This window comes from Callionymus lyra, chromosome 2 (genome assembly GCF_982586985.1).
Source record: "Callionymus lyra chromosome 2, fCalLyr1.hap1.1, whole genome shotgun sequence".
In the NCBI taxonomy this organism is placed as follows: Eukaryota; Metazoa; Chordata; class Actinopteri; order Syngnathiformes; family Callionymidae; genus Callionymus; species Callionymus lyra.
The window spans coordinates 21,617,184-21,636,930 of NC_141819.1; the positions used below are offsets into that span (position 1 = coordinate 21,617,184).

General features: G+C 40.6%; 2 protein-coding genes and 1 non-coding gene across 3 annotated transcripts; 1 reads left to right on the plus strand and 2 right to left on the minus strand.

Moving 5' to 3' along the window:
- Nucleotides 1–7,620: 7,620 nt before the first annotated feature.
- Nucleotides 7,621–12,580, minus strand: fbxw10 (F-box and WD repeat domain containing 10). Its single transcript, XM_087782808.1, has 12 exons — nucleotides 12,070–12,580; nucleotides 11,862–11,999; nucleotides 11,674–11,804; nucleotides 11,484–11,609; nucleotides 11,322–11,428; nucleotides 11,052–11,255; nucleotides 9,746–9,867; nucleotides 9,536–9,690; nucleotides 9,322–9,464; nucleotides 9,056–9,214; nucleotides 8,708–8,877; nucleotides 7,621–7,960 (listed from the first exon to the last, which is right to left on the minus strand). Exons 1-12 carry the CDS (start codon nucleotides 12,566–12,568, stop codon nucleotides 7,704–7,706), a joined length of 2,211 nt encoding a protein of 736 aa, XP_087638934.1. The 5' UTR covers nucleotides 12,569–12,580; the 3' UTR covers nucleotides 7,621–7,703.
- Nucleotides 12,581–14,385: 1,805 nt separating this feature from the next.
- Nucleotides 14,386–14,456, minus strand: trnag-ccc (transfer RNA glycine (anticodon CCC)). Its single transcript has one exon. It is a non-coding gene; the product is annotated as a tRNA-Gly (tRNA).
- A 228-nt stretch (nucleotides 14,457–14,684) lies between these two features.
- Nucleotides 14,685–19,066, plus strand: LOC148085929 (histone-lysine N-methyltransferase PRDM9-like). The gene is made up of 6 exons (XM_087784069.1): nucleotides 14,685–15,001; nucleotides 15,065–15,136; nucleotides 15,350–15,627; nucleotides 15,702–15,769; nucleotides 15,937–16,127; nucleotides 16,865–19,066. Exons 1-6 carry the CDS (start codon nucleotides 14,911–14,913, stop codon nucleotides 18,796–18,798), a joined length of 2,634 nt encoding a protein of 877 aa, XP_087640195.1. The 5' UTR covers nucleotides 14,685–14,910; the 3' UTR covers nucleotides 18,799–19,066.
- Nucleotides 19,067–19,747: the final 681 nt, after the last annotated feature.

Sequence of the window (19,747 nt, forward strand, 5' to 3'; positions counted from 1 at the left end):
TAATAAAACCTGCTCAGGTTGTTGTGTGCAGTCTAGTGTATATCACACGATTCAAAAAGGTCTATTTTAATAGAGGTTTGTGTTAAAATAGGCAAACAATGTAGAAGTATCTGGTCAATAGCTGGTAGATATTTGTTTAGTTTAAAGATGCCCTCATGAATATACTGTGAAATTATCTTATGAAAGAAATAAAAACAGGTATTGCAAGGTCGTCCTGCACTGAAAGGAACTTGATCCACGTAAGTAACATTTCGACTGAGACATGCGGATGTGTTGAGAAGAGAAGAGAGAAGTATTGTTAAAGCAATCCAGATGTAGTTACACTTTAATAGTCTAGTTTCTTGATGGTTCTTGTTGACATGGGGAGACCATTGGAGGGTCGTGTCGGTGCATCCCGATGATGGCACTGTTGAAATACACGGCAGGACACGTTGAACCGTCCTTTCCTCAGAGCCAACCATGATGTATGACCAGAGTGAGGCATTGAAATTCTTCAGTGGAGGTTCAGGAGTCTCAGGCTGAGCAGGAACGTGATGAATGTGCCGTCAAGTCGGGGACCTAAGTGCTCCCATAGATTACAGCAGCACCATGGACAGAGTCCGACACGAACGTGCTGTCGATGTCTCATCTCTTCTTCTTTTTTCCTCTTTCTCTTCCTGTAGATATGCTTCGGTACCTTTGGGTTTAACAATACCACACTACCATTGGGGTGTCAGGAGCGAGACAAGATGATGTAGTTTGGAAATATCTTCAAATGATCCTGTTTAAACAAAGGGTGTTTGTTCCACCCCGAGTCTACCCCTGATGAAAGAGCTCTTCTTGCTGTGTAAGCTACTGAATAAATGTTCACTCCACTAATGTTAATGTGGACCACCCAGTATTATAAGCAACACAGAACCAGAGCCACGTGACCCGGAGTGAGTTAGTGAACGCTTCCTATCACGGTTAATTACAGAAGAGAGGAGGTTTTAATTAGACGGGGGGGCTGACGAGGCTAAAAGAGAGAAAAGTGTGTGGAGAGAGGTCGGTGGGGGTCTCATCCTCCTCCTCTGTCTGGTGGTTTGACTTTAATAAAGACCCGCTAACCTGCTGCTGGTGCTACTGTGTTCCAGTAAGGCAGGAAAAAGGCAGCTCATTACGGACCTCCATATTAAGCTGCTGAGTCAGCGGTGGGGTCTCGACGAGGGCTGATCGTAAACTGTTTTATTGCCGAGGCTTCTTCTGGTAGCGTGGACAATATCGTTGAGAGAAAAAAAATACATTTATTATTTATACAACCTGTACAAACATTTAATTGACCCCTGTCAAACAAGACAAGTCAAGTAGTTGTACACGGCCTAGTATGTGATTTTATAAAGTCATTTGTATACATTTATTTTCACATTATCTTAAATGTCAGTATATTGTCTAGCCGGTTATTGTGATCACCTGCATTATTGTGTGGCATATAGTTATTAAGAGCAGACACTCCATTCTATTTTGTACCGCAGATCAATTGGCAATAATTTTATGGACCACCAGCCTTTGACGTATGGTCTTTTTTTTTTTTCATTGAGATTCAGCAGACATTTCAAATAATCACTTGAATAACTAACTAATTATTAAAGTAAAATTCAACACTCTATGACTCAAATGATCTCATAAGAGTCAAGCATAAGGTCCAAGTGAATGTTAAGCGTGAGAAAATTCTTTGTTCTTTCGTTGCAGATTCTTGGTTAATGCGAGAACCTCTTCTCAAGGCACCATTACACACCCAATTCCATTTAGCTATGACCCTCAAAGTTGCCCTAAAGAGATACTCGGCCATAAGTTTGGGGTATTTTTCAATGGGATCTGATCCCTTCCCTAGTGCCTTGTACTAGCTTAAATACGTGTGATGTTTGAAAGACGCATGGGGTGGACGTACCTAGCGGTAAAGCAAAGGGATCTGTCGAATTTTTCTATTTTATGAGCTAATAGGGAAGCAACAAAAGAATCTCAGCTCCCTCAGACAAGGGAATTCGAGACATGTCATGTGATCTGAGCAATAAAACAACAAAGTCCTAATGAACCCATACATCTTCAGCCTCAACCATATACTGCGGTTATTCTTTCCTTATTTTTTCTTGCGTCCTAAAATATTATTTTAAAGCCCTTTCAGGGCGTTTGAGACAATTATATACACTACAAGTTCATGACCCGCAGCTCCGTCAACACCTTCTCCATCATTCAAGTGGTGTTTGTGTAATAAGAGTGTAACTTTGTGTAATAAGAGTGTAAGTGCTGCTGTCGCCTGAACGTCAGCGTCGTCATCACTGACCTCATTTGTTTCACCACGTTATTGGACATTGATTCTTACATATTATCTGTTTAACAAGAAAAATGATGAAGGGAGGAACAGTCATAATTAGAAACAGAAATTGGAAAAGCATTTTCTGGTTGAATGTTTTTCAGAATATCCCTATTTCACAACATTTGTTAAGATCAATGAAAGGATCTCAGTACATAGTTATTCCCCCAAATAAGCATGGCGTTGTTATTGTAAGTTCTGTTGAACCAACTCACGACATCTTCAAATTCAAAGGGTAAGTTCTAATATCTTTTATAGCAGCAATGTTCAGATCAACACCCATCGTTGGTCATGTGTGTATTATTGGACGGACTTATGAACGTAGTATAATGCAAATGACAATTATTTAGTGTTGTCTTTGGGTCAAGGTGACCCGTAGGCCTCAAACCAAAAGTTTCAAGAATATCTTGAATTTAAACTATCTTTATATTGAATTATGTTTTCCAAAAACAATTGATGTTTCTGTCAAAGCCATTTTTGTTATTAAAATTGTAAAATATTAAATATTAACTATCTTTGTTACAGTAAGTCCATTAAGTCTTTCTTCCCATTTCTAGTAAATTACCCAGATTTATATTCTTTGTCTTGTTTCATCATACTAGAGCTTATTTTCTTTTGTCTTTTTTAATGTTAAAATCAACAAACAACAACAAAAAAACTGATTAGTTCACTGCTATAATGATTTCCTCTTCTGATGATGTCAGAGTCAGTAAATCATCTCAATTATTTTAACAATTTATTCTAAACTGAGGCAACAAAGGTGTTTTACATGATCAAGAATGTAAGTGTTTTACAGCAAAAAGTGAGCTGAGTCAGACGTAAACCTTTTTTCTCCAAAAGAAGACTATAGTTCTGTTTGAAGAATTGAAGAAGAAGTTCAGTAGCAGGACGACCACCATGGCGAGAGGAGTATAAGAAGTTCCACTGTTGTTAATAGAAAGTTCTACCTAACCTAACCTAATGAACTTTTTTTGAACGTTTTTGTTCTGGAATTATTTGGAAAATAATTAAAATCCTGGCACAAATACCAAATATCAGTCCACTCATGTGGGTAGAACTTCAGAGCCTCAGATCAGATTTCTGCAACTGTCATGGCCACAGTCAGGGCGTTCGAATCGGATCAGTCACGTCTTCATGCCGCTCAACTTTTCCAAACATCCACTGAAAAAAGTCCAGTATGGAATCAGAATAAAAACATTCTTATGCGTGGATTTATCTCCATATCTCCCGGTGATCCCAGATGTGGCCTTCGCTCTGACTTCCAACACGGCACTCAGTGGAACCCAGGATGTTACGTTTGCCACAGAATACGTTTCTTCAGCCAGCGTGCTGTTTATACAGGCGATGCCAACTGGATCTGCCGCGGGTTCTTGTTAATTTATGGCAGATCACTGCGTTGAGATAGATTCTGGAATGACTCATTGACTCTTTTATAGAGTTTAAATGTTGCTCTTTGCGGTTTTAGCCCTTAAGATCACAGTTCATGGCAACAGTGTATGCTGTCATGTCTTTTAAAAACAGTTGAGACACTGATGTATGTATTTGATCTAAAGTCAAGTCAGTATTTGAGTTTGTGTATTTGTTGGTGTGACTGGTTGTGTATATGTGCCATGAATAGTGACCTATCAAGGGTGCTACCTGCCTTAAGCCCTCCTTTCCCTTTACCACCCTGTTAAAGCAGCAATACATAAGATGTAACATATTGTTTTTGGCTCCCCCTTGTGTAAGAATAGTGTAACTGCCAACATGGCAAATGCTTTTGTTGTGTAAGTTTCTCGACTTCAAAAACTTCATATGAAAACACTGTCTTTGACCCACTGATGTAAAACAGTTTGTTGGTCACATGACACTCGCAGACTCTGCCGGCGGGTCGTCCAGACAGATTTGTGTGATGTAGAGGACGTTGAAATAACAGCAGATGAATTCTACTGAGAGTCAGGAATGTTCAAAATGAAACAATTACATCAAATACGAATAGAAGAACTCACGGCTTCGTGAATGAAAAAAGGACAACGACAATGATTTGAAACACATTTTTAGTTTATTCCACATCTGTTACTCCTAACAGTAACAAAATAAGTATAATCTTGTAAAATATGCAAGTTGTAAAGAAAAGCATTTCCATATAAAGAGGCATAACTTCTTGAATGTGCTTTAAAATCTACGAATGTCCTCCTTTAAACAAATCATTATCTCGTCTCAGTATTGTTTTCACTACTGTGTATGTGTCTAAATGTCAAAATACTCTGTCGTCCGGATTGAACCGTAACGTTTGACGAGGATGTATTTAGGCCGCAGGATAAATGTAGAAGCAAACGATAGCAACAAGTGGTTTCATGGTGGTTTTGTTGTTTAACGTCAGTTGTCATGTTTGGGAAGCTAAACTTTAGCATTACAGCTAAATTTGTGATTGAAACGTTTCCTATGAAATGTTCAAAATTCACCGTTTTAATACAATTCTTCTGAGTTCGAGTGGATATTTTTAACAATTAATATTTTTTTAATGAGGATTTTATTCTACTGTTAGCTTGAGCCACTTGTTCAATTATTGTAAAAACCTTTAAAATGCAATTGTTTACTTACCTACAGAGTACTTTGTTGTTACTAATATATACTTTTAAATGTTTTTCATCGTGAACTGTTGCCAATAGTTTACGTTTAAAGGGGGGTTGAAGGCATAAAGAGTAGCTAATAGGATTCATTACATCATAAAATGGAGGATTTCAACTCAGATATTTCCACGGGAGCGTTTCTCCACAGTTACGCTAAATGAAAGTTCATTTAGATTTGTTCGCAGCTGTGCACTTTCACTAAATTGGGATGATTTAAAACATGTGTGCTTCCTTCATACGCCTGCGATCGGCAGGAGAGATGTGTTTGTGATGTGGCCACGAGTGTGCTGCTCGTACACTCTGGAAGGATAAAACCTGCCGACTGCCAATCCTGACTTCTTGTGTAGTATCATGTGTGTGTGTGTGTGTGTGTGTGTGTGTAGAGCAGTTGTTGTAGTCATGGAATCTGCTCTTATTCCATTAGATGGGTGATCGACTATTTATAAGGCAATGTGAACTTATTTTTTTTTAACAATATCAATCATTTTATTACATGAATAAACTAAACATGTGGTCACAAATCCCACATCCTTCTTCCACATTTAAAGTAATATGCAGATAGTCTGGCTGAAATTCTAGAATTAAATTCTATAATTTTTAAAAACACATGTTTTTTGTTTGTCACATCAAGAAGATTTTAGAATGGATGGAAAAATACAACTTTGACTATTGGTTTGTGTGTCTTGCACAGTCGACCTTTATCCTGAGAATATTTATGTTAAAGGGAAGAGAAACGATGATCCCTGATGTTGACGTTTTGTCAATTTTTATTATACAATCCAGTTTATTTTGAACATAAGTAAGGTGAAGAGTAGCTTAATGTTGTTTCTGACCTCATTTTTGTTTATTATCATTTAGGTTTAATCTAAACTAATGAGAAATAAAAGACTATAATCATCTTAATGTATCAAAATTTACACTTTATTGGAACTCATTAAATAATCATATGCCACTATTAACAAATTGTATGTATACCCTTGAAAAAAGGAGGTAATATATTTCCATAAATATTCTCGTCGTATTATTGTTTTTTTTGTAATATAAAGACAAATTATGCAAGACTGTCTAAGCGATTTAACTTTTTTTTTTTTTTCAATCACAAAGAAAATCGAATTCGTCTAAGTCACTAATAGATATAACACAGTAATAGCCCGCCCTCTAGTGGTTCATGTGTACACTGCAGTATAAAATGACGATATCGCAACAACTTTGGTCCCTTCCCCTGATGGCCACTGACCACTGCAGAAGCAAGTGCTGTTGTTCTGGTTAACAAACGTTGGACCCTAACATAGTCAGTGAACTGTAACTGCATTTAAATGTTTATGTTTTTTATGTCGAATATTATTTATTTATGGGTTTTTGTTTTTGCTAAACGTATCCCCTGTTCATAAGGTTAACAATGAGGACATGAATGATCTCTGGAATGATTTCATTTGCATTTGAGAAAGTCAACCCTTCTAAAACATGAAAGCTCCACTCTTTTCTTTTAATGCAAACCTTGTTTCAATAGTATATCACATTTTTATTTTTATTTTAAATTGACACATTATAATTCTGCATACTGATTAAACAAGTAATGAACCCTAAGTGTTAAAATACATGATTAAGGTGTGTTTAAATATATAAAAACCTTCCTAAAAGAAAAGTCCTAAGTAGCTCCCGGGCAAGTCTACCCGTCTGACTCTCATGCAAATCTGTGAGTGGATCATGATTTGGAGGATCACATTTACAAGCCTGGCGTGTGTGTCCCAGCTCCAGCGTTCTACCTCATGTTGACAAGGCATGACCAAGGCTGCAAAAATTAATTTGACAAATGATGCAAATACTTACCTCTGGAGACCGGGGGTGGGGGGGGGGTCGCTAGGGAGGTCATTCAGGTCAGTCTAAGACGTCTTTTGTCAGTCACCTCAACTCCCCGGTATGAGGGTCAACTGTCATTTCTGAAGGGGGTTTGCTTATGCATAATTAAACCTGCATGCCCGGTCTCTGAGGGTCCACTGAAAGGAGCAGAAGGTCCAAGAGAATTTGAGAGGACTTTCTCTTTTCCTACTTTTACGCCTGTTATCCCCCCTGGAGCTCAGGACAAGGGCCTCTATATCTGATCAAAGGGAAAGGGGGCGGCAGTTCTGCTGCCTGTTGAAGCTCAATGGTGCTTCCACCAGCATCTCTTGACGTCACGTGACCCTCTGAAGACCAAATCAAATTTCAACGGAGCAGAATCTCCAGAGTGGGACGTCTTATCATTGGGGTTTCCTTTAGAGGCCTTTTGTTATTCACAAGTTCCCAGCTGTCGTCAGAGCAAAGGGAGCTCCCCTTTCCTGATTCTCCACCTCGACGCCCCCTAATGATGCCCTGAAGGCACCAGGACCTGAGGGCAGGTGGCGGGGTGAGAGGTCCCGTCCAAGCACGACACTTGTGATCTGGATCAAAGAGCCTGCGTGGTTTGAAGCTACGACGCAGGGTTAGCTTTGTGATGGAAGAAGAAACATGGTTGTTGACCAACATAGAAACCAAAACCACACAAACAGACTTAAACTTGTTTTAATTCTCTTACTTTCCAGAAGCTTTGGGCTTAATTTCAAGGTTGGCTAATTTAAATCCTCTTGTGGTTTGAGAACCTACTAACCAGCCTTGAAGATCACTAATGCCCTCTAGTGGCCAACTAGGACAAGTACAACTTAACACAGAAGCTGATTTAATTCAACAATAAAGAAGTAAAAGGAAAGAGAGCCTGTGCGAAGGAACTTTGTCACTTAGATCCCTTAAACTGCTTTCTGATCTTCTTCCACTTTACTTTTGGTCTTATCTTTGCCTTCTTTGTTACCTTTGGACTCACTTTTCCTGGAGCCTGAGTGTGGACTCGAAGCAGTCTTCTGCTGCTTCTTACTGGATTTATCCTTGTGGTGAGCTTTGGTTGGTTCCTGGGGAGATTTGGTGACCAGGGGTTCTTGAAATTTGGCTTTGGTGTTAGAATGATGAGCGGCTCCCTTCTTGGTCGAGGTCTTGGTGGATCCATGGCCTTCGATGACAGGAAGAACACACTCAAATGTTATTGACCACTCAATAATAAAGACCACATCTTGGATTTAAACTGGGGTTACCAAGTCAAATCTTCTCAAAAATGTTTCTGCAAAATAGATGAATGATTGTAAAGTATTTTAGTGGTTTACTTCCGATTAACAATTTATATTTCTTCATCAACACAACTTCACTGTATCCCTCCAGCAGTGAAGAAAGAAACTGCATCTAATTCAGGATGATGATGAACGAGTCGTGGAAGAAAATTTGAACTTGACAGTTTCATAAACATTTTGAGTCACTACATGAGCTTTTAAACTGTTGCCTTAACAGGTATGAATGTGATGAACTGCAGCTGATTTTTTTTTTGAAGTTATTAAGAATTATATCCCCCGCCTCTCACCCAAAGACTGGGATAGGCTCCAGCTCGCCCGTCAGCCCCATAAAGGAATAAGTGGCAGAAAATGAATGAATGAATGAATGAATGATGCTGACGTTTGTGCACTTTGTGTTTTACTTTCTTTCTCTCTTTTAGTTTGACGATCCCACATGTTCCATTTCCAGCCTTACCCTAGTCTCCTGCTTCCCTTGTATTTTTGCTCCGTTTTATCCAGCTTGTGCCTTCTTTGTAGATTAGTTTGTTTTTTATTAAAGACTGTGACTGCTAACTACCATCCTGGCTGTCTGCTAAAAACTTTCGGACAGGGCAAAGTGTGGACTAAGTAATCCACCTAATAACTCCACTCACCTTGTGTTGAGCGTGAAGTCTCGGAAGACGAATCCGAGCCGGTATTAGAATCAAACGACTCGTCCATGGTCTGATTGTCCTTCTTGACTTTTTCTCCAAGCTTGGCATGATCCCAGAACACTTTTCCGAACAAGATCAGCCGTACCCGAGATGCAGTGTTGACCAATATGCTAGATATGACGAAAACACAGGTTAAAATTAAGACTTTTGTTAAGATTTGTCAGTTTTATGCTTAGCAATTGGCATCAAGTGCATTTGATCCCGGGTCTATAGAGCTCAATGATGGTTCTGTCATTATACTGGTACTCAGGGAGCATTTTGGACCTTGTTGACTTGAATAATATGTACCTGCTTTCGTTGAAATGAACGGACAGAATACGGCTGGACTCCACTTCAGCAGTGATTATCTTGAGACATTCACCGTTGAGAAAGTTGAAAACTCGAATCTTTCCATCCACACAACCGGTGATGACTCTGAGGTATATCAGAGTGACAGCCTTCACCTCCCTGCAGGAACAAAAACAACTCAGTATACCTTGATACCATCAGTATTTATTCTGCCCTCAGAGTTCCGCCTTATCGTTAAACTTTAAACCTTCACTGCTCATGCTTACTTTGGATGGTTGAAGGTCATGAGACAGTCTTTGACGTCACAGTTGACGCTCCACACCATCAGCTGACCGTTGAAGTCTCCAGACAGAAGGTGCCAGTCGTCGTAGAACAGGCATCTCACCGAGCTCTTGTGGGCATTAATCACCTGGTCCCGTTTTCTTAGCATTAATTCAGGACTTCATGGTTGATTTGTGGACACGTGTCGAATATTCTTACCCTGATCGCTGTTGCCGAGTCGAAATCCCACACTTTCACAAGTCCACGGTCGCATGCGCTGAAAATTGTTGACGCATGGATCTTCACACAACGGACGGATCCAGGATGTTTGAATTTTAAATCCTGAAAAAGCTTGCCTGTTTGTAGATTCCATACTGCAAAAACAGGGGTGTGTCAGAAAATTCAACATCAACACCCGATCTAGTTTACCTTTGACTTGACAATCTTTGGCTCCTGACACAAGTCTGTTTTCATAGAGGTCCAAACAGTTAACGCTCCCAGTGTGACTGTAGAACGTCTTCACAATCTGATCTGTCCTCAAATTCCAGGACCTGCGGACAACATGTTATCAGACTGAAAGATGTCATAACAGTGCATGACTCTGAGTTAGGGTTAGGGTTAGGGTTAGGGTTAGGGGAAGAGTAACGGTTAGGGGAAGAGTTAGGGGAAGGGTTAAAGTTGGGGTAAGAGGGGAAGAGGAAGGGTTAGGGTTAGGGTAAGAGTTAGGGTAAGGGTTAGGGTTAGGGTAAGGGTAAGGGTAAGGGTTAGGCTTAGGGTTAGGTTAAAAGTTAGGGTTAGGGTAAGAGTTAGGGTAAGTGTTAGGGTAAGGGTTAGAGTTATGGTAATAGTTAGGGTTAGGGTTAGGGTAAGGGTTAGAGTTAGGTTTATTGTGTGCATCCTAATTAAAGCTGCAATAAGTGAGTAAGTAAGTAAGTAATTAGTATTTATAGAGCACTTTTCAAGACCAGGAGATTGAAAATATTTCCATTGTGGAACCTCCGTTGCCACACCCAGCATGGCCATTTGTTTAGAATAGAGAAAGGTTCTTGTTGTGTCAGTTTCTGTTTTTATCTTCCTGGTAACTTGAGAAAGTCTTTCGGTACATATTATTAAAACACTGTTGGAAAGTGGTTTTGTTGGTCAAATGGCACTCAAAGACTCTCTTAGCGGGGCGTCCATAGTAGTTTTGTAGTTGTGTAGAGTTGAGTAGTAAACAATTGTGGAGTAAACAGTGTTGTAGAAATGTAACCATCATTCCTGATAATTAAAAAAAAAAAAAATTCTACATTTTATAATGTGCCCCTTTAAGTTATGTGTCTGCTGGAAGGGCAAATATTTCATCATCCATCGCTCCACTTACTGTATCTAGAGAGATAGCCAAACAACTTAACATTTTCCAAGAGCTCTACTCCTATTCCCTGGGATGCTACTACTGCGCTACATATCTGTTCGCCAACTTCAAGAAATACCTGAGACTCAATATACCGTAAAATCATGTCATTATCACTTAAACAATATTCTTTACTAATCATCAATTTCAGCCTTTTTTCCCCTCAGAAACGAAAGGATGTTGAGTGCTCTGACGCTTTACGTTCAGAACAAATACAAATCTTTACATTTCATATGTTGTAGGAATGTATCGCAATCCCCTCGCCCAATTAAACTCAGACGAGCTCCATCCCCATAGTAGAATAAGTGACAAAAAATGAATGAATGAATGTTTAGGAAAACTCACCTGATGGAGGTATCGCAGCTCCCAGAAATCATCAGACCCTTCTCCTCACATATCAGAACTGCCCGAATGCTTCCAACATGTGCCTTTAAAGCTGCCACAAACTTGGTCTTGGTGCCGACGTAGAGCAGATGTACTGAACAGTCTTTGGAGCCCAAAGCCATGTAGGTCTGACCCCTGTAGTCCACCACCCGGTGGGTGTCTTCCCTAGAAACACACACTTACAATAAAAACAACACACTCCTTCACAACTTTAAATCAAGAGACACGGACTTGTCCAGCACGACCGTGGTGTAGTAGCCGCCGCAGTAAATGTTGCGCTCCTCCCTTTGCACAATTTTAGTTTTCATGTTGGCGTAAGCATTTTCAAAACAGCGGATCTGAACAGCAGAAATACATTTTTTTAAACAACATTTAACACGAGTGGTAATGTACTTTGGATATATATGTGACCTTGTAAGCACCACGTGAAGTGACGCCTTCTTCCTGTTCAGTGGCAGGTACAAGAAGTTCCACCATCTTTGCATAGGTAGGACTGACCCAGTGGATGCCTTTGTATCTCTGAAAGAGGCCGTTTTTACTACCTGGACTCAAAATACGAATCACCATTACTCATCTGACTGACCTCCATCACTGCTCTCACTTGTTCCTGGAATCCTCGACGGAAACTTTTTTCTTCAAAGACTTCACTGGCCAACTGCTTCCACAGTCGAGAGACCTTCTGGCAAGTTCTCAAGTTATGATCGTCCAGAAGACCTGTTAGATAGTATAGTATTAGCTCGTTTCATTGGATTCTCTGGTGTGTAGGCGTACCCAAGATCCGTTTTGAGATATCCACCGGCAGGTAGGTGATCATGTCCTTGTACAGGCTAACTCCAGACATGGACTCCGAGGATCCAGGGATGACCAACAGTGCAGGGTCGTCAATATCGCCGTCCAGTGGAACATGATCTATGGAGGAATGACAAAACAAAAGGGATATTTGTTCTGAGCATTTCTGGGTTGATTCTTTGTGTCTCACCGTCCGCCTGAAAGCCGTGTTGAAGTCTGGTCAGATGGATGTCGAGTAGATTTGCAAACATCCGCAGTCGTTCCGCGTCGCAAAATGACAAAAGACAACAGATGTAGTGGGACTGGACCCAGCTCTCGCTGCTGCTGAACCACTCCCAAATCGCACCTTTGTCCATGACAGTGCCTGCTTCTTTTTCTGGGGTGGGTTGCGGTTGCTCGAGGGGTTCGGGCGGCGGTGGTGGTACCGGGTCCGATCTCACGTAGTTAAACATCGACCACGACATCACCGACAACAGAGTTTGGACCCGCTCCAGTGCGGTTATGTCTTCGCATTTCAGTAGCAGCTCCACCAAGAACATGGTCTTGTACTTGTCCGTGGGCTTCCACAGAACCTCGGGGGCTTCGGGGTCTTTGGGCAGGAAGACACAGGACGGACAAATCCCACACCAGTTGGCACATGGTTCGCTCGTAGTGACTTTCAGGTGCTCGACAAAGTTTAAGGAGGACATGATGATGATGATGATGAGTCCAAGATTTTTTTTGTATTTGTTGAAATGATTTGATCCTTAGTGACTTTTGTTAAACAATCATTGATACATGGGTCCATCCATCCAGGGCCGGGGGGACGACCCTGATTTAGTTATTTTCTTTTTCAACGTGTTTTTGTCGTTGGGTTCATTCTTCGGTTGCCTCGGTGCAATAGTTTTCCAGGTGGTCGTTGTTTACTTGTTGATATTATTTACCTTTCTTCTCTTATTCCTTCTTCACTATGTTGGATTAGAGCATCTCTTTTGATTTTAGCAATCCTGATTAAAAGTGTGAAACTTCGCAAACAGCATTTCAATCAATGCATTTACATCAAAGGCTTGTCACTAACCTTTATAGATGGATTCCTTACACCCTTTATCAATCACTGCTTTTCTTTCTTTAATCCTCCCTTTGATTAGTCATAAAAACTTTCATGACATCATCTCCATGAATTGTCTTGTTGTTCAGTGTCTCTGTTTAAACCGACGCTTGTGTGTTCAGCAGAGAACAACTTCCAGAGATTGAGACCCCTGGAAAGTTTGGTGAGGGCGGGCTTTGTTGCCCTGGTAACGACCAAAGCAGTGAAAAGAGAAAGTGAGTCGAGTTCGAAACTCCGCTCACAACAAACTGCTCTCCCGCTCTCTGCCCGGTTCAATAACTCTTTCTACCCGTCTGTTGTCTGGAGCTTTAATATTGTTTAATTAGATTTAAACATGTATTTATTTTTTATTAATTATTTATAAAAATGTTATTTTATGGATATGTCTCTTTTTTATTTTCATTTATTGTATTTTATTTTAAAAATCTATATTTCAATGATATCATTTTACTTCTTATATTCTGTAATACCACAACACTGTTGTGTTTAAAAGGATTGGAAATAAAAGTGTTCTGATTCTGATTCTTTTAGCCACTTATCAGAATTCAAAATATTGTGTTTCTTATGTATGAACTCATTTGATTAAATAGTCAAAATATTGTCCCATAATAATGTATATTTGTTGTAACAAAACAACAAAAACATTTTTTTTTTAAGTTGTAAAACAGAAGATATGAACAAGATGAGTAAAAAAGTAGGACACCCTACCAGCTAATAGTAAACCCTTAAGATAAAATGACTTGAGTGATACGACAAGCTACCGAACTATGACATCAAGTATAGAAAAACGTCCCACACCTCAACTCATGGACCCTGTATGACCTGTGTTTGGTTGAGTCTTAAATCTAGAAAAAAACAGTAACTTCATTAAGCAGTGGGGAGAGAACGTATACACAAAATGCAGAAGAAAGAAATTAAATCAAAAGATTTAAAAACAAATTTGTGTAGTTAGTTTATTTTGAATCAAAATATTAATTAATTAATAATAATAGATACATATTTAAAGGATTTGCTTCTGTCAAAGCTGTAAGAGGAGGCTTTTTACATCCAGGTAGTTGGATGTTGCTTTTAATCACAAAAAGATAAACAACAAAAAATGTATGGATCGTAAGGCAAATTAATGTTTTTTATTTAAAAAAAATCTATGAAAGTATTTAATTGTCAAATCATGTACACAAGAAGTATTTAATTTAATAAAGACATAATTGTTGTTTATGACGTGTGATGTATGAAATATTACATTATATGATATTAAACAGACCAAAAATCCAAATAATCTAAAAGAAAATTTGTTTTCATATTTTTCATATAATATATTGTTTTATATATCACACGTCATAAAGAACATTGTGTCTTTATTAAATGAAATACTTGATTAATGACAATCAATTACTTTCGTTTAACAGGAAAATAAAAGCATGCGCTGCCCGGGAATCGAACCCGGAGCGCAAGAATGGGAATCTTGCATGTTACCACTACACCAGCAGCGCCAGACGATTCCTTGGTGGTCCCACGACACAATATAAACTAAAACAGACTTTTCACTATTGGTGATATATTTATTTGCAGCTGTTAATTCAACCATAATTCGTTTATAAACATTATCATACACCGTTAAATAAATAAAAGTAATTCAAACCAACATCTATTTAATCCATTTTTTTTTCTTACCCTTCCAAGGAAGTGACGTTAGGGATACTATTTCCGGTTGAGCGTCCGGGCTCCCCTGTTTGTTTGCGTTTTCCTTACATATATTTGAAGGTACATGAAGCAAGAAAAAGCTTCTCAATGGTCAGCGTGTGCATCTAATATTCTGACGTGTATAATGTGTTTTAATACGTGTTGGCGTTTTTCTATTGGTAAAGAAATGAAAGCAGCTAGCGCCACCGTTAGCTCCCCGGCTATATAAAAAGTATTTAGCAAACATCAGAAAAGTTCCTTCTCATGTCGTCTCACACCGTGGACTGGGTCGAATCCACCGAGGAGGTTGTGTTGATAGAGGAATGTTTGTCCACGGATGGCATCCAGGCGACAGGTATGTTGTGACTGCAGCTGAAGTCATGATTTAAGACATGTTTCAATGTGTTTTACTGTCCAGACATCCCAGAGACCACAGAAACACCGATCCAGAAACTGCTGAGAGACGACACAGAGTCTGGACATGGATTCTGTAAGTTATTCTATACATTCAAGCAAAATTAAACCATGATTGTTCCTTTAATGTATCAATTCTTATTGATAAGTATAAATCTCAATACATGTTGAAGTAGTTATAGATCAACACAGCTATCTATGTAGGAAGAATGAGAGCCTATACTGTGAATGTATTTCAATTGAACCATTAACTTTGTTTTCTTATCCACCTACCCTTATCTTTCTCTAGGGTGTGAAGAGTGTCTGGTTGTGTTCCAGGACCCAATCAACCCTTCCAAAGTCTCTGGCCCTTCTTTTATTCTGGACTACCCTACAACCATGGGCACCCCTGAAAGGTCGCTCCACACGCTTCCTAATGGTCTAATGGTGGGCAGGTCTAGCCTTCCCAATGCAGGGGTGGGTGTCATCAATCATGGCCCGGCCATTTCGCCGGGTATGCACTTCGGACCTTACGAAGGAGAACCAACCACAGTGGAGGCCGCGTTGATCAGCAACTTCTCCTGGGAGGTGAAACTGTTTATTCATGTTGTGTGATGTTGTCTTAATGTCGTGATGTCTTAAATAGTATTGTTCTGTGACAGATCTGCGGCAGGGGGGAGGATTATTCCTATATTGATGCAACTGCAGAATCATTCTCCAACTGGATGAGGTACATTTATTTTCTATATACGCATTTATTAGAACTTCAGACCAGCATAGGCCATTTTATTTGTACAGTTTTCATCCTCAGCATTTGTTTAAATGTTAGTTAATCTGACGTGTTCTTACTTGTCAATAGTTTCTTCTTGCTTTTAAAAACATTCCTTCAATACTCAGGTATGTGAACCGAGCTCGCATCAGGGATGAGACGAATCTGCTGGCGATCCAGTACAAGGGCAGCATCCTCTTCCACTGCTGTAGTACTATCGAGCCTGGAGATGAGCTGCTGGTTTGGCCCAGCAGAAATCTAGAGGACGGGTTCAGCAAATCCTGGACCCAGAGCTGGATCATGAAGCAGAGTGTGGCATGTAAGTTTTTTGATTTATGTTTGTTTGTCACTGTTGGAGACGAGCATAAACATGTATGTTGTGTTGAACCCTTACACTTAATAGAAGATCATTAGCTGAAGATTCAAAGCCAATGGAAAGTTTTGTTATTTATAAATAAATGTTAGGTAATTACCAGTGTGATTTAAGTGTGCGTGATTTTAGCAAAGTGGGGTCCAGACACCCTAAATCGGCCCATTTGACCTTATCAATGTGGCCTCATGAGGGCACTGTAAAACAAAAAAAATGATCAGAGAAATTTTACACTGAAAAAAAAATACACTGTTTGTATTCACTACCTTTTGATTCTAAATGTAACTTGCTAACGTTCTTTGGTTTAAGACTTTATTATCTCCCTTTTGTTCCATCCATTTTTTCTTTTCTTTTTTGTTTAATCCCTTTAACTAAATTATAAGAAAAAAAGTTGTTTAGATGCAGTATGTTTATTTGTTGTTATATAAATAATGACAATTTTACTTGTGTATTTTAAAGGGTTCCCCATCATATTTACACCCTTCTTTTTATTTGAGGATTAAAGGGATTATTTAAGGAAACTTTTCTTATAGTATTTACGAGTAAAACAAAAGTTGATCTCAAGCACACCATCATATCTGAGCTTCCAGTGAAGCTACTCTCTGAATAATGTTTATACTGACGTTTAAAACTCGAACAAAGGGAGCCGTTGATTTAAACGTTCTTGCCCTCTGTCTCGATTTCAGTGTCGCAACCCCCTGCGGAGTCTCAGGTCTTCCTGTGCGCCCTCTGTCAACTGACCTTCACCGCAGAGTCCTTCCTCCACAGACACAGTGAACGTCTCCACACACAGCCTGGAGAAGATTGTGCAACACCCAACTTTGAAACTCCAGAGCGAACAAATTCCTCTCCTTCCCTGGAGATGGACGACCATACGGCTCCTCTTCTTGTACCGTCCGTGGACCCCGCCTCGTCCAAAACCTGCTCCGATTGCGGGAAGGTGTTTAAACAAATACCTCATCTGAACAGGCACAAGCTGTGTGTTCACTCCAACAAACGTCCCTATTGCTGCCCGCAGTGTCGGCGTAGTTTCAGTCAGGCGTCGGGTCTGATCCGACATCAGCATATCCATGAGAAGAACGTGTCAACCAAAGAGACCGTGAGGGAGGAGGAAAGCTTGATCGCGAGTTTGGAACTCTCAACAATGGACGACACAATAGTATCGACTGGGGATGGTGTGAGTGAGAGTCGAGAAGATGAGGCTCAAGTTCAGCTTGATGAGCTGTCCATGGATTGTTCAGAATGTGGGAAGAACTTCACGAACAATGCGTCGCTTCGAAAACATAAGAGAAGCGTACACGGGGGTCTTCGCCCGTACGTTTGCACCGAGTGCCAACGGTGTTTCAGCCAGTACCACGACTTGGCTCGGCACCTGCACCATCACCAAAGAGAACATTTGTCCTCCGATGAACCGGATGTTGCGTTGAGTCCTGATGAAAGTTTTCAAGAGCAAGATCATGAAAACCACTCGCCTGAAGGTCAAACTGAAGATCCAGCGGATCAGTCGCCCGACAGGAACGATCCTGACTTTCGTCCGGAGTCTTTCAAGACGCCCAACTCTGTTCAAGATCTTCCACTCCAGAGGCCTCGACGACAAAAGGCCTGGTTGAAAATGTCAGCCATCACGAAGCTTATTGCTTCAAAAGGAAAAGAAACGCCCGTCAAAAATATATGTTTCATCCAGGACCAAGCGGAGAACGTTGATCTGGTTGAAGGGAACGTTAAAGAAAATGGCTGCAAGTACTGTGAGCAATCATTCGAGAACCCGGACGACCTCAAAGCTCACCGCTGCGCTCTGGAGAAACATAAATGCGAACAGTGTGAGGCGACTTTCACCAAGTCTGGCTTTCTTAAGAGACACAAACAGTTGAAGCACGCTGGTTCCAAATCCTTCAAGTGTGAGCTTTGTGGCAAGTTCTTCTCATCGCCCGTCAACCTGAAGCAGCATCAGAAGATGAACAAGTGCAAACAGTATTACCATTTCACCGAACTCTTCTCCTGCTCCTTCTGTCAGTTCTCCTTCACCATGAAGAACTACCTGGACAAGCACATCCGGAGACACCACTCCCAGAGGGTTCAGTCCACGGCGGAGCCGGACAGTCTGGCGGAGGAAGTCGGCTTCGCATGTTCCACCTGCGGAAAGAAGTGTGCGTCGGCCGAGGAGGTGAACTTTCACACCTGCGTCCCTCACGGGAAGCTCTTGTTCTTGTGCTCGGACTGCGGGAAGAGCTTCCCGAACCACTACAGTCTGAAGCAGCACCAGCGCGTCCACACGGGCGAGAAGCCTCACTGCTGCCCTCACTGCGCCAAGACCTTCTCGCTGGCGGGCCAGCTCCGGGTCCACCTGCGAACACACACGGGTGAGAAGCCGTACCTGTGCACACACTGTGGAGAGAGCTTCCGGCAGTCGGGGGATCTGAAGCGGCACGAGCGCAAACACACCGGCGTACGACCGTGGAGCTGCCCCGAGTGCGGGAAGTGCTTCAGTCGCCATCAGAGCCTCAAAGCTCACCAGATGCTTCACACGGGACAACGGATGTTTAAATGCCAACTGTGTGGGAAGAGCTTTTCTCGAAACTATCACCTCAGAAGACATCATCAGAAGACACACGTGTCATAGCCACACATCCAGAGGCTCAGACCTCAGATCCAAGTCTAAAACTTTATCGGACATGTTCTTCCTCCTCCCTAGAAACCTAAAGAATCAGTATCAGAAACTATTTTGGTTGATCTGCTGGGGGTTTCTTTGATGCCAACATTCCATTTCAATGAAGAAGTTTGGGATATGAATGGATAAAGACTTTTGTTCTGTACTTTGCACGGCTTGGATTATTTATTTAAAAGTTCAAATGAAAGATTGATTTGCAATAAATACACGCTTAAATATTTCTTGTTTGTTTTTGAGGGTGTATAAAGAAGTACATCATTTAGATCAGGCATGTCTAAAGTCCAGCACTTAAGTTTTTTTTAAACTGTCAAAACAAACATGTCATTTTTATTATGGAGAGAATACCTGATCACAACAGTGCTAGGAGACTAATTCTCAATTTTGTGTTGAACTGGTCTTAGATAAAGCTTTTAATTTGACCTTCTGGACGAGATAACTTTTGGCATGATGTCATTCTTCAGTTATAAAGGGTTTAAGTTTGTAGTCGGTGACCTCGGGCTGCCGGTCAAATGAAAGTTCTTAATGAGACTGTTTAAGTTAACGGTTCGGTCAAAGTGACAATTTAAGTCTACTGGCCTATCAAAAATATTGTATCCCAAAAAGTACTCCACTCTAAAGGTATGTGAGATAAATGAGAAGCGGTATTATTTTGGGAGCCCATTAGCTAGCACTGTTTTACATCGAACATATATAACATGTACACGTAACATAAAGACAAATCCCTCTTATCCCTTGTGTTGTCTCTGGGTCCAGGTGAGCGATCTCCATCACTGCATATGTATTGATTGAAGCCAGGGAGGTTGTTTACCTTGAACCCAAGGCCACACAAGGGATCCCTCTGGGTCACCTCGACCCAGACAGTGTTAAAGCTTCATTAGCCCAACATCAGAATGTGATGACT

Excerpts from the sequence above, each read along its gene's own strand:
- fbxw10 (XM_087782808.1), bottom strand. The coding sequence starts at position 12,568 with ATGTCCTCCTTAAACTTTGTCGAGCACCTGAAAGTCACTACGAGCGAA. Across the intron at positions 11,610-11,673 it reads AAGTGAGAGCAGTGATGGAG|AGATACAAAGGCATCCACTG; the intron begins GTCAGTCAGATG and ends GGCCTCTTTCAG. Across the intron at positions 9,868-11,051 it reads AGCTGCGATACCTCCATCAG|GTCCTGGAATTTGAGGACAG; the intron begins GTGAGTTTTCCT and ends TGTTGTCCGCAG.
- LOC148085929 (XM_087784069.1), top strand. The coding sequence starts at position 14,911 with ATGTCGTCTCACACCGTGGACTGGGTCGAATCCACCGAGGAGGTTGTG. Across the intron at positions 15,137-15,349 it reads AGAGTCTGGACATGGATTCT|GGTGTGAAGAGTGTCTGGTT; the intron begins GTAAGTTATTCT and ends ATCTTTCTCTAG. Across the intron at positions 15,628-15,701 it reads TCAGCAACTTCTCCTGGGAG|ATCTGCGGCAGGGGGGAGGA; the intron begins GTGAAACTGTTT and ends GTTCTGTGACAG.